This window comes from Emydura macquarii, unplaced genomic scaffold (genome assembly GCF_026122565.2).
Source record: "Emydura macquarii macquarii isolate MOO-44397 ecotype Brisbane River unplaced genomic scaffold, CSIRO-AGI_Emac_v2 contig_629, whole genome shotgun sequence".
In the NCBI taxonomy this organism is placed as follows: Eukaryota; Metazoa; Chordata; order Testudines; family Chelidae; genus Emydura; species Emydura macquarii.
Genome location: NW_027130766.1, coordinates 73,174 through 86,403, shown reverse-complemented (window position 1 = coordinate 86,403; position 13,230 = coordinate 73,174). Strand labels below are relative to the sequence as shown.

Here is a 13,230-nt window from a genome sequence, read left to right as displayed (position 1 = left end):
CCAGCCCCAGATGAGGGCGCTGGCTGGCTCTGGGGGTCAGGGAATGGGATCGTTTCCCTCTCCTTTCTGGGGCACCAGTTCCAATTTTGGTCAGCTGGAATGATCTGCAGGACGGGGTGGATTGCACCCTCAGCAGGTTTGCAATGACACGAAGGTGGGGGAAGTGGTAGATACGCTGGATGGCAGGGACAGAATACAGAGCAACCTAGACAAATTGGAGGATTGGGCCAAAAGAAATTTGATGAGGTTCAACAAGTACAAGTGCAGAGTCCTGCACTTAGGACGGAAGAATCCCATGCACAGCTATAGACTGGGGACCGACGGGGTAGGCAGCAGTTCTGCAGAAAAGGACCTGGGGGTTACAGTGGATAAGAAGCTGGATATGAGTCAGCAGTGTGCCCTGGCTGTCAAGAAGACTAACAGCATATTGGGCTGCATTAGTAGGAGCACTTCCAGCAGATGGAGGGAAGTGATTATTCCCCTCTATTCGGCACTGGTGAGGCCACATTTGGAGTATTGTGTCCAATTTTGGAGCCCCGCTACAGGAAGGATGTGGACAAGTTGGAGGGAGTCCAGCGGAGGGTAACAATAATAATTAGGGGGCATGAGCGCAAGACTTCTGAGGAGAGGCTGAGGGAACTAGGCTTGTTTAGTCTGCAGCAGAGAAGAGTGAGGGGGGATTTGATAGCAGCCTTTAACTACCTGAAAGGGGGTTCCAGGGGGGATGGAGCTAGGCTGTTTTCAATGGTGGCAGATCTAGAACTCAGAGCAATGGTCTCAAGTTGCAGTGTGGGAGGTCGAGGTTGGATATGAGGCAGAACGTTTTCCCTGGGCGGGTGGTGAAGCACTGGAATGGGTTACCTAGGGAGGAGGTGGAATCTCCATCCTTAGAGGTTTTTAAGGCCCGGCCTGATAAAGCCTGGCTGGGATGGTTTAGCTGGGGTTCGTCCTGCTTTGAGCAGGGGTTGGACTAGACACCTCCTGGGGTGCCTTCCAACCCCCATCTTCTGTGATTCCAGCCCAGGCCCAGGTCATAAGGACTGTTTGCCTCAGGGCTTCAGTGAATAGGAGACGGGACTTTCCCCTTTAGGGGCGCCAGTTGGGATCCAGCCCCAGGTCGGGGGTGCTGCAGGGTTTGGGGGATCAGGGCCCTGTTCAGCCTTAACTCCATCCCCCCATTCAGACCATCCCCTGCAATCTCTGAGTCTCAGTGTCGTGGGGGGGAAGGCTAGGGGGCCCCACGGGGCACAGGCTGTGGGTGGATACTAGCCCCGCGGCTGAGCGGATCCAGGACTCGCTGTCTCTCTCCCGCCCCGCAGGGTACCAACAGCAGATGCTCTATAAGCGCGACGACGGCTCTTACAGCGTCTTTGGGCAGAGCGACTCCTCGGGCAACACCTGGTGAGGGGCCGCACAGCGCGGGCAAGTCAGGGCTCTGTGTGGGCAGAGCTACGTGGGCTGCAGCCTGACCCCCAGCCCCTCTGCTACCCCAGTCCTGTTCTCCACACAGCTCTGCCCCACGTAGCGCACCCCAAATCCCCCCGTTCCCATCCTGGCTGCCCTGATAGCTCTGCTCATCCCCCACGATGCTGGCCCCCAGCCCTGGCCCCCCGCACCCCATCCAACCCCCAGCATCTCCAGCAGAGTGTCCCTCTAACGGGTCTCTGCCCGCTCAGGCTGACGGCCTTCGTCCTCAAGTCCTTTGGCCAGGCCAGACCCTTCATCTTCATCGACGAGAAGCACCTAGAGGACGCCCTCGAGTGGCTGCAGCGTCACCAGCTGGAGAGCGGCTGCTTCCAGAGCGTGGGGAATCTGTTGAACAACGCCCTGCAGGTGGGAAGCTGGGGGGACGGGCTGATGGGATGGGAGAGGAGGGGACACGCTGAGGAATGGGGAGAAGGGTCCCCATGGCAGGAGGTTGCTGCAGTTCAGGTGTGGGGGATTCCCTGGGTTTTTAACAAGGGCTGAATGGCCGGGACGACTGGATCAGCTGCTTTTTGCAGGGAAGGAGGGAGCAGCCCTGGCCCAGCCACCCCGGCTCCTGTGCAGCCCAGCCCCCCTCCCGCTGGCACTGAGCAGACCCACAGAGAGCCTGACAGCACAGCCTGGCCCAGCCCTGAAGTCATGTGACTCCCACAACTCCCCACACAGCTGGGTCAGAAGGGCCGTCGCGGTGCATCATGGGAGATGTAGTCCGAAGGCGCCGAAGCTGGGCCCGTGGGGAGAACGGGGCACAAGGCAGATGCAGTTGCAGGTTGAAGCGATTTGCAGCGAAAGATTTCGGTTCAGGCTGCCAAGCCGAGAGGCTGCGATTCGGGCCCTGCCGACCCACAGCAGAATGTCGCGTTTCCATTTTCCAACGGACGTCGAAACATGTCAGCAAAAGTCAAGTTTTCCCCCAAAGTTTTGGTTTTGTGGAAACTGCATCTTCTGTCGAGAAATCATTTCAGCGGGAAATTCCCCCCAGCTCGAGTCACAGCCTCGTTCCTGCCGCTGGCCAGGAGTTGGCAGGAGCCGGGTCTCTGCGGAGGAGCCGGGGCTGCACCTGGGCGTTCGGGAGCAAGAAGGAGACGAATCTGAGGCAAAGTCCAGATTCCAGCGCGGGGGCTATTTACTGAGCAGGAGTTCGCGCAGCGAGGGGCGAATCCTTCAGCCGCTGCAGAAACGTCCCCTTGTCTTCATTGGACATTGGGCAAATGTCAGTTCAAACCAGCTTACCAGCCTCTGGTTATAGGGGGGGCAAATAGGATTTTATCCTGGGAGCCCAGTGCAGCCTTGGCTATGGAGCAGCTACTGCCTCTCCCAAACCAACCTGTGGAACTCACTGCCACAGTGTGGCCTCCCCGACTGCCAGAAGTGGGGACAGCTGCTTGGGACCGACATGGGCCTGACAGGACCCAGCAGCAGATGGGACCAAGTCCAGCAGGCCGAGTGCAGCAGAGCTAGTTCTGCAGTGGCCCAATGGGCCTGTCCTGGGCAGTGGCCCGTCTAGCAGTGCGGTGCACGGCACGGCTGAACCGGCTCTCGGTGTCTCTCCCCGCAGGGCGGCGTGGTGGGGGAGCTCTCTCTCTCGGCTTACATCACGGCGGCGCTGCTGGAGCTGGGGCGGCCGCTCACGGTGAGGCCAAGCCCTGTGTTCCCAGGGGAGGGGCCGGGAGCTGGGAGGGGAGCTGGGGTTCGGAGATTGGGGGGTACCCAGAGGGGGTCAGAGCGACGTTGGGGGCAGTGTTGAGGGGGTGGCACTGGGGAGAGGGGAGAGGTGATGTTGTGGGGTCAGTGCGGGGGTTGGTAACAAGACGCGGGTCAGGATGATGTGGGGAGTCGCGGTGGGGTTGGGGTAGGAGAACAATTCAGCAGCTTGTGGAGGGTCTGGGCTGTTTTGGTGTCTAGCGCTCGGGGGGATCTGGATGAGGCTTGTGGGGCGCAGGGGGTGGGTAGCGGCAGAGCGGGACGGTCGGGGGGAGGTGACGGCTGACAGGAGGGTAGTTGTTACGGGCCCACTGGGTGGTTGCTGGGGGACGCACGCAGGCTCCGGGCGCGGGGGGTCCCCTCTGGCCGACTCAACCTGACGGGGCGTCTGTTCGGTGTCTCCCCGTCCCAGGAGCCCATGGTGAGCCGGGCCCTGCAGTGCCTGCGGGAGTCCTCGAACACCAGCGACCTCTACACGCAGGCGCTGCTGGCCTACGCCTTCGGGCTGGCGGGCAGCGCCGAGCTGCGGAGCGCCCTTCTGCAGAGCCTGGCCCAGCACAGCGTCAGCGCCGGTACCGGCAGCGCCTCGCTCTCGTGCTCTCCAGCCTGACGGCCTCCAGACACAGGCCAGGCCCAGCTGCGCACGACCTGCCCACCCGGGTGCCCCCTGCCCCGGGGGACTCCTCAGGCTGGCAGGGCAGCTGGGTCACCGTGGCCCAGTCCGTCCGTGGTCTCTGCTGAAGGTGCCAGCGAGGGGCCGCCACGCTGGGCTGTCGTGGGGACACTCGCCCCCTCAGACCTGGCGTGAGATCGTCCCGCCATTTCCCAGGGCCCAGCGCACGGGGCAAAGGGGCCGAGGCTGGGTCGCTGCCAGCCTGGGGGGCTGGGAGCTGAGAACTAGAGGGGCAAAGCCCCACGTCCCAACCCAGCCGCTAAAGCGCCCGTGGCCACGACTGAGGTTGGTCACTTGCGCTCCGAGCCCGCGGAGCAGGGCGTCGCGTAGGCAGCTCCCAAGGGGAACGGGCCGTAACCGAGCCCTGGGGAGATGCTGCAGGATCCCAGCCCCCATCCTGGGTGGGGGACATCCCAGCTGGGGGCATCGTGTTACACTTGTGTAGCCCTCCTGTGCACTGAAAATCAGCTGCCGTGTCTGCCCCAGAGGTGGCTGCATTCAGTGAGGAGCAGGAGTCCCTCTGGCCTGGGAAGCCCCTGGGGCCCCTTTGGAAAGCAGACACGTGACCCATGGTGTGGTAACTGCAGCCGTGGGGCTGCCCTTCCATCGGCCCCTCTCCTAGGGGGACAGCTCCACTGGCAGCGGAAGGTGAAGGCCCTGCCCAGCACCGAGTCCTACTGGAACCAGGCCCCGTCGGCCGAGGTGGAGATGACGGCATACGTGCTCCTGGCCTATCTCTCCCTGCCCAGCGTGTCTGCTGCCGACATGGCGACCGCCGCCCAGATCGTCCGCTGGCTCAGCAAGCAGCAGAACCCCTACGGGGGCTTCGCCTCCACGCAGGTAACGCCCCCGCCTCGGGGCAAAGCCAGTGCTGGGGGCTCTGGGGGAGGAAGGGGCCGGGAGCCCCCTGGGGGCTGCATCTGTGCAGCTGAGCTGGGTCCCTTCCTGGGCGAGGGGATCCTGGGTGCAGAGCCCCCTGCCGTAGGGGCTGGAGCCTGGGTCCCGGTGTCAGCGCCCCTGCGGGTCCCGATCCTGCTGCAGTGAGACTGAGCCGGGCTCCTGTCCCCAGAGCGTGACAGCAGCTCGGTGACCCTCCTTCCCCAGGACACGGTGGTGGCGCTGCAGGCCCTGGCCAAATACGCGGCCCTGACGTACAGTGCGAGCGGGGCTGTGTCGGTGACAGTGAGCTCCCAGGCCGGGGCCCGGCAGGAATTCCACGTGGAGAACGCCAACCGGCTGGTGCTGCAGCGAGCGGCCCTGCAGGAGATCCCCGGGCGGTACACGGTGCGGGCCAGCGGCGAGGGCTGTGTCTTTGTGCAGGTGAGTGCAGGGGCCCCTGGGGACCAGCAGGCCAGCGCTGGCTCTCTGTGCCCGTCGACTGCCCCATGCTGGGGGCCCCACGGCACCTGGCTGTGCCCCACCCCTCTTGCTCTTCTCCCAGCTGATTCTGCGCTACAACGTGCCGCCCCCAAAGAGCCCCGCGACCTTCGACCTGCGGGTGGAGACGGAGCCGAAGGAATGCACCGAGAGCGCCACATCCCGCTTCAGCCTCGCCCTGCACGCCCGGTACGAACCCTAGAGCCCAGCCCAGCTGGGTCCGAGCGCCCGGGGCAGGGACAGGCCGCGGGGAGTGGGGGAATGGTCAGGCTGGGCTGCCCCACTGCAGAGCCGGGGCTGCGCACGAATCGCTAGTGGAGCCATCCACACGCAGGGCTTGGGGCAGAGGAAGGGGCCCCTTGAAATGTGCCAGGCACTAAGGGCTGGTCCTGGGTCTGATCTAGAACAGACAGTCGCTCCCAAGGAGCTCCGGGGCCGGTGCCCCTTGCCTGGGGAGGTCTGGGTTGGTCAGGGCTAGTGGGGGTCACAGCCCAGAGCAGGCAGAGGGCATCAGAGACGCCTGCAGGGCCGAGGAGACGGGAGGGCTCCCTTCCCCCACTGTCTTCCCTGGGGTCTGTGTCCAGGGCAATCCCTGAGCAGTGCGCACGGCTCCTGTTGCAGGTACAGCGGGCAGCGCTCAGCCACCAACATGGCCATCATCGAGGCCAAGCTATGGGTGGGGGCGTCCATGGGCGGAGAGGTCTGTGTGTATTGTGGATGGCAGAGGCGGGGGTGGGACCGTGGAACCTTCAGGGACTATGTGTGGGGAGACATCTTGGGGGAAGGGTCGATGTGGGGCACAAGGGAATCTGTCTGGAGGACTGGGGGGTGCGTCTGAGGGTAGAGTCTTTGTGGCGGTGGGGAGAATTCTGGGGCCATGTGTACAGGACTCTGACAGGTGTGCGGGGTGTGTGTGGATTTCGATCCCTGTCTCAGGGGATGTTTGTGTTTGTTTAAAGCCCCTGACGCTGACACGATGGGAAATTCCCGCTGAAGCCCCTGGCCGTGCTGGGCAACCCCTTCCCCACCCATCCCGACAGCACCGCTCCGGCAGCCAGACACCCCGGGATGTGGGAGGCATGGACAGGCCCTTTCTCAGCCGCTGCTCCTCCCCGTACCAGCTGCCCTGCCCCCCAGCTCCTGGCTGCAAGGGGGCTGCAGCCCCACGGCCGAGACAGGGACTCTTAGCGCCTTCTTCAGCCAACGTGTCCCCGTTCACCCTGGAAACATCCCACCTGCCATCCCGTCTATCAGCCTCCAAACCAGCCAGCCTGATCCCAGCCGTCCGTCACACGTGGGGCCAGGGGCTGCAATGGGGACCCCTGGGATTGCTGCCCGTCCTGCCTGGAGCGGCACATCAGAACTGGTTCAGTGTAAAACCAAATCCTCAACTGTTTGAGTGGCCGTTTTCTCACTTTGTGCCTGGCTTTCTGCTGCTCCTCGCACGACTCTTGTGTATCCTTAGAGGAGACAGATCCTGGGACTGTGGCTCTGTCCCCTTCCCCAGCCCTATGGTTAGTGATGAGGGGTTTGGCTTTAAACCCCTGGGGAGGGCAGCGTCAGCGACAGCCCCCCGGGTTCCAGCCCTGGCTGGCAGAGCTGCCCTCGTTACACAAGTCCACATGAAAATGGAACCATTGAACTGAAATTAGTTTTTAAAACAATTTACTAAAACCAGTGAAAAGCCCAGTGTGGATGCACTTAGTTTGGTTTGAAGCAGCGTTAGTTTAGTTTAGGTTCAGCCAATGAGGCGTTGATTGAAGCTAAACCAGAACCCGGCAGGAGAGCTGTACGTTAGTATTTGGGAAGTAGGATGTGCTCCCACATGGAAAGACAGTGTTGTCCTGTGTACAGCAAGGGGCAGTCACAAAAAGGCATTTCTCTTTCTGTTTGCCAGCGCCTGGCTTCTGTACCCCCAGTGTCAGGCTACCAGCGCTGGGGGTATTTGATTCCTGTTGTTGGGGGTGTCTATAGGGGGAGCTAGTAGCAGCCCCTATATTCAGGTTCCCTGACCCTTTCCCTGATAAAATAGCCTTGCAATCTTTTCTTGAGACACTCTCACACCTCCCTTGTTTGCAGCAGGCCTTTGATATTCAGCCCTTGGGCTGGAGAACTGGCTGTTCTTTGTCCCATCAGATTCCATACAGATACTGCTGGGTATAAACCCCTGGTTTACAACCTGTTTTCATGTGCGGACCCCTAACGTGTTTCGAAGGGAGATGCAGACCCCTCTGGAAATCTTAGACATGCTCTGCCGACCCCAGGGGGCCGTGGACACAATTTGAAAACCACTGATATAAACCATTGAAAACTATCCCCATTTCCCCTCCGGCGCTTGCGTTCCTGCCAGAATATCACCGACCGCGAAGGTTCCCGGGTGCCAGGCTCAGGCTGCCACGCCCAGAGCAGCAGCGCCAGCGCCTGCCCCGGGAACAAGTGGGAACTGCTCTAGCAAGAGCCGTGGCCTTCGCCCACAGGACACGGAGCCTGGCCCCAGTGCCCCTGCCACCTCTGGGGTCGCATGGAGCAGGAGCGCCGTCCCAACCCCCACACTGAGCCAAGGAGCCCATCCCCCACCCAGGATAACAACCTTCTCTTGCTGCAGCTTCACAGAATACTGTGGCTCTAGTAGCAGCAGCCTGTGCTGACGGTTAAAAAGCACCAGGGACATTGCACAAAGGGCTCATTGTCAACTGCTCAGCAAACACTGGACGCTCTGGGCAGCGTGGGCAGCTCTGCGGGGGAAGGCTGGAGACTGAACTCAGTTGTGAGCGTGTCAGACCCCGGGCGGGCCCAGCATGGAAGGCTCCGCACGACCTGAGCCCTGGAGTCGCTGTGAAAACCAGAGCAGATCAAAGGGAGACAGTGCCATGGGTCCCTGCGCAGCCCCGGGGGCGCATGTCCCACCAGCCACGTTTCCCTTTATTTGGGGGGTTCTCTGCACAGACGGGTCCGTGGTTCGGCAATGGGTCCCCCCTGGGTCCTGCAGTTCCTTCAGTCTGTGTTTGGAGGGGAAGCAGCCGTGTTCTCCAGGCCCTCCTATGGGGTCCCTCGTTAGACAGGAGGCTTGCAGGGCTGGGGGTGGGAGGGGCTGCCCACAGAGGAGGTGGTGAGGCCTGAGATACAGCTAGGCACGTGGTGCTGTGCAGAGAAGGCCCTGACAGACGGGAGATCTGTCGGGAGGGGGCAGAGTTCAAACCTGGCTGGAACCGGCTGTTTCGGGTTCTCTTGGCCCTGCCGTGTTAGCTTCGTTTTCTGAGCTGAATCGTGTTTCTCTTGTTTCCTGGCCAGTCGCCGAATCGCACCAGGTGCCTTCGGGTTATTTCCTGTCCTGCTCTGTGCAGCTGCTCCCTAGCTAGTGTCACTGACACGCCCTGAGGAGGCTGGTCCATAAAATGGGGCCTGACCCGAGCCTGGGGTGTAGGCGAGCCCCCTCCCACCATCCTAACTAAGGGTGTGTCTGGCAACTCCGTTAGCAGCCTCGGGCCCCGAGTCTCTGCCTTTGGGTTCTTGTCACTCTTTGCTATGGCCATAAAGGCTGGACGTGAACAGCCTCTGAGGAGAGGGGGTGACGTTCCCTCTGCTACCAGCGCTGGGGTAAAGCTGTGTCAGCCCAATCCCTCACTCCTGGGCCCCTCTTGCACTTACTCTTCTGTGTGACCCCCACTCCCGGGTCAGCCCACGCACAGCCTCCTGCAAGCTAGCGGCCCTCAGCTCCGTGAGTGAGTGCTTCAGGCCAGCCGCTCCTGGGATTATGCCATAGAATGATCCCAACAACCACCCCCAGTCCCAGATCCAACCCTAGGAACTTCCCTCTTGCAATGTTCAGTGCTGCCCACTGAGCAATGCAAGCCATGATCAGTGCCTCACTTTATCAGAGAAATTGCTATGTTCCAGCCTGGTGCCCCTAAATGAACTCTCTGACACACGACACCACATACACTGCTTAGATAGAACAAACACACACATTTATTAGGTACAGAAAGATTTGTAGTGATTATAAGTCAGAGGAAAGCAGGTCAGAGTTGATCCCAAGTAAATAAAAGGCAAATCACATTCTCCACTAAGCGTAACACTTTCAGCGACCATGCAGTCTGGCCGGTCCGCCTCCAGCCAGGCCCTTCCCCGTGGTCAATGTCTCAGTTGCTTGATGTTGTTTGTAGATGGAGTGGAAGACAGAGAGAGATTGCAAAATCTCTCTGCTTCTTAACATGTTCCTTTGCCCCCTCTTCAGGGTCAGGTGATGAACAATGTCTGAGTATGGCCCCCTCCACTTGAGTCTGTGAGTTTTCCCTTCTCGATGCTTGGCCTAGTCCACCGTTCCTGGAGGAGCTGGTTCTTTTATTCATGCCTCAGTGAGGCGTGAACTACCTCTCTGCTCTTGGAGGGTTTTCCCTGACTCTGCTTCGAGCCAGGAGGCACATGTTGGGAATGATACAGAGCAGAGCCTCACAACCGTACATCTGACACTGCAACAAACGTATCACTGCAACAGTAATGTTCAGCGTGTCATGAGCACTCCAAAAACATCTCACACGACACACTCTGCATGAAACACTACACAATCACAGCACAGGGTGAGCATGAATGACGACCAATCTCAGCGCAAGGGTGAGCAGAGGGGTGCAGTGGGGCCCTAGGAGGCAGGAAAGAGAAGGAGCTAACGCAGCCCTCAGGGAGCAGCAGCGGGGCTGCTCCGAAGAGTCCACGGCTCGCTCTGACTCTCAGGCCAGCGCCGTGTCGCTGTGATGCCGCACCCCGAGTGCCCCACTGCACCCTGCCCCTGGCCTGGGCCCTCACAGGAGAGAACAGAACCTGGCTCCCCAGCAGTGATCTCCCCGCGGGGATGGCCTCAGGCTGGGCACCGCCAGGCGTTTCCCCACGGTGAGAGCCACTAGCCTGGCCCGCAGGGGCGCGGCAGGCCCAGCCCGAGTCATTTCACACCTGCCCTGGCAAAGCCCTGCAGGGCCGGGCACCGGTCGGGAGGGGCAGGACGGGCTGTCCCCAGTCGCTCTGATTTCCGTGGGGCGAGTGCTGCTCGTGGAGACGCTCCCGCAGCTGTGCCCAGAGCACACGGGGCTGCGCTGCTGTTTGGTTTGCTGGCTGGGCTGTCTCGGGATGCACGGCTGTAACCCAGGGCAGAGCCGGGCTCAGTGATGCCAGGCCTGGCCCGTGACAGAGACATAAGCCCTCCCTGGACGCCATCCAAGGGATACAGGCCCCAGGCCTGACGCCCGACGCTCTCCCCCTTCCTGAATCGCTCTCCCCTGGGCAGGGGCCTCCCACCCCGCCCCCAAGGTCCCTGATTGCCTGTTGGTGCTGAAATCCCTGTGACCTTTCAACCGCCCCAGAGGGCAGGTAAATATTTGAGAGTAACCAGCAAGGGGCAGTGACCTGGGGCCAGATCTCGGCCTCCCTGGAGCTGACACAGAGCCAGGACAAGTCAGCTGCAGCCTCACAGTGTGTGTAGGTGTCTGCAGTGTTGGGGGAGGGGAGGGGACAGACTCACCCTCTCCCCTCCCCCACTTTCCAAACCCGAGGCTTTGTGTTGTCTTCTGAGTCTCTCTGTGCTCAGCCAGTCCCAATGGATCCCCCTCCCCCATCTGCCCCCTGCATTGCACAGGACGGTAATGAGACATGATGCCCCCCACCCCACAGCAGGGATTGAGAATGGATCGGATGTAGGGGGATGGGGGCAGCTGGTATTTCTGTTACCCAACCAGTTTGCCATTACTCCAGGAAACCCCGTTCTCCTCCCCTCTTGAGAATGAGGGCAAACATGAAAAGTGAATTCTCCTCCCCTTCCTCCCCCAGCTGAGTCTCTGCTGGGGGAGCCGTATCTGCGCCTGCTCCTGCGTGTGCCTGTGAACACATGCTCGTCCTGTCTGTGTGTGAAGGAGAGAGCTCAGCCCATCGGTGGATTTCTGCACCCTGTGTAATTATTTCATGCCAAAACCTTACCTTCAAAGAACATTATTCGAGTTGTGAAGCTGAGCACTGGGATGTTAGGAAATGCCCGAACCAAGGCCCAGAGAGGGCGAAAATGTGCAACTTCCGACTGGAGGTCGTGTTCCGCTGATTATCCAGCACCACCCCCAAATCTTTTTCAGTCGTCACTTCCCAGAATAGAGTCCCCCATCCTGTAAGTAAGCCCTGCTTTGTTCCTAAATGTGTACATTTACATTTCGCCACACTGAGACACAGATTGTTTGCACCCAGCTTACCAAGTGATCCTTCAACTCTGTATGAGTGACCTGTCCTCTCCGGTTTTTTGCCACTCTCCCAATTTTTGTGTTGCCTGCAGAATGCATCAACTGATGATTTTAGGTTTTCTTCCACGTCGTTGATAAAAATGTTAAATAGCAGGACCAGGAACCGATCCCTCCACAACTCACTGGAAACTCACCCTATCAATGATGATTCCCCATTTACAATTCCATTTTCAGATCTATCAGTTAGTCAGTTTTTAATCCATTTAATGTATGCCATTTTAATTTTATATCGTTCTAGTTTTTAATCAAAATTTCATGTGGTATCAATTCAAACGTTTTACAGAAATCTCAGTATTTTTCGTCAACACTATTACCTTTATGTACCAAATCTATAATCTCATAAAAAACATCAAATTCGTTTGACAGGATCTGTTTTCCATAAACCCAATGTAATTGGCATTAATCATATGACTGTCTTCCCATATCGACCACTCCATTATTGTGCCAAGAGTCCATGTCAGACTAACAGGACAATCATTACTCATGTCATCTAATTTTCCCTTTTAAAGTATTGGCAGAACATTAGCTTTCTTCCAGTCTTCTGGAACTTCCTCAGTGTTCAAAACTTACTGAGAATCAACATTGAGCTCCTGAGCCAGCTCTTGTACAACTCTTGGATGTAAGTTATCTGGAACTGCTGATTTTAAAATGTCTAACTTTACGAAGTGCTTTTTAACATTCTCCCCAGATACTAGTGGAAGAGAATGAGTGTTATCCCCTTCATAACATGACAACTTCATCTGGTTTTTTTCTCAAATGCAGACTAGAAATACTTATTGAATCCTTCTGTCTTTTCTCCATTCTTACTGATAATTATGCCATGTCATCTAGTAAAGGACCATTGTTATGATTCATTTTGTTCCTAATATGCTTTAAAAACTCCTTCTTTTTGTCCTTAACTCTGCTGTCCATGTTGCAGGGTCGATTGAAGAAAGATTGAGCCGGGTGGACTGATCAGGAGCGTTTATTCAGTTACAGCCTCTAATCCACTCGTTCCCCTTCGCCTCGCGACCGATGAAGTGAGCCCCGAGTGAACTACTTTACAACTCTTTATCTAAAATAATATGCAAATACACACACTTCTACAGAGCCCCATAAAACCCTGATTTCATAACATAAATGGTAACGAAATGAACATGAGTGGTCAGGGGAGGCAAATAATCATACCCACCCCTGTTTGCTATTTCCAGAATTAACTCACAGAGCACAGGCACCTTGAAATCTAATAGCCTCCAAAATATGCAGGGGAGGGAAAGAAGAGAATGCCCTCTTCCCACCAAAGGTCTTGTGCAGGAGGGGGGCATAGTTACTTTGTTAGTTTCAGTCCCCACGCAGACGGCCAGGAAGGGAGGGAAAGAAGAGAGAGAACATGACTTCTAACTAGACATTAGACCGACCCCATTCCCATGGCACCCCTCCCTAACCCCAAGGCTAGGGAGCTGCTGTGTGCTCAGCGCATGATTATTGCTTGTGTGGTACATGGCCTTTAGCCCAAGCCAGGGGTCCCGTGGAGGACAATTTGTGTCCAAAGCCTTGGCCCAATTCCAGCCCCCCAGGAATGTGGCCCAGCGCTGACCTCCTTTGTCCCCGCACCCACAGGTCATATATTACTTCCAATGTCGCTTTGCTTCCCTTAACAATTTTCTGCAGTTCCTAGTTTCTGATTTACGTTCATCACTGTCAGCTTTTCCTTTCTTCTCTCTGTTATACAACATTTTT

General features: G+C 58.1%; 1 protein-coding gene across 1 annotated transcript in view; it reads left to right on the top strand.

The window, feature by feature from the left end:
- Positions 1-12,328, top strand: part of LOC137148304 (alpha-2-macroglobulin-like protein 1) — a 37,126-nt gene extending 24,798 nt beyond the window's left edge. The window contains exons 25-32 of the mRNA XM_067540952.1: positions 1,320-1,401; positions 1,677-1,833; positions 3,044-3,118; positions 3,602-3,761; positions 4,485-4,702; positions 4,967-5,182; positions 5,304-5,428; positions 11,054-12,328. Coding sequence (XP_067397053.1) covers positions 1,320-1,401; positions 1,677-1,833; positions 3,044-3,118; positions 3,602-3,761; positions 4,485-4,702; positions 4,967-5,182; positions 5,304-5,428; positions 11,054-11,057 — 1,037 coding nt within the window. The 3' untranslated portion in view covers positions 11,058-12,328. The remainder of the gene's footprint in view (positions 1-1,319; positions 1,402-1,676; positions 1,834-3,043; positions 3,119-3,601; positions 3,762-4,484; positions 4,703-4,966; positions 5,183-5,303; positions 5,429-11,053) is intronic.
- Positions 12,329-13,230: the final 902 nt, after the last annotated feature.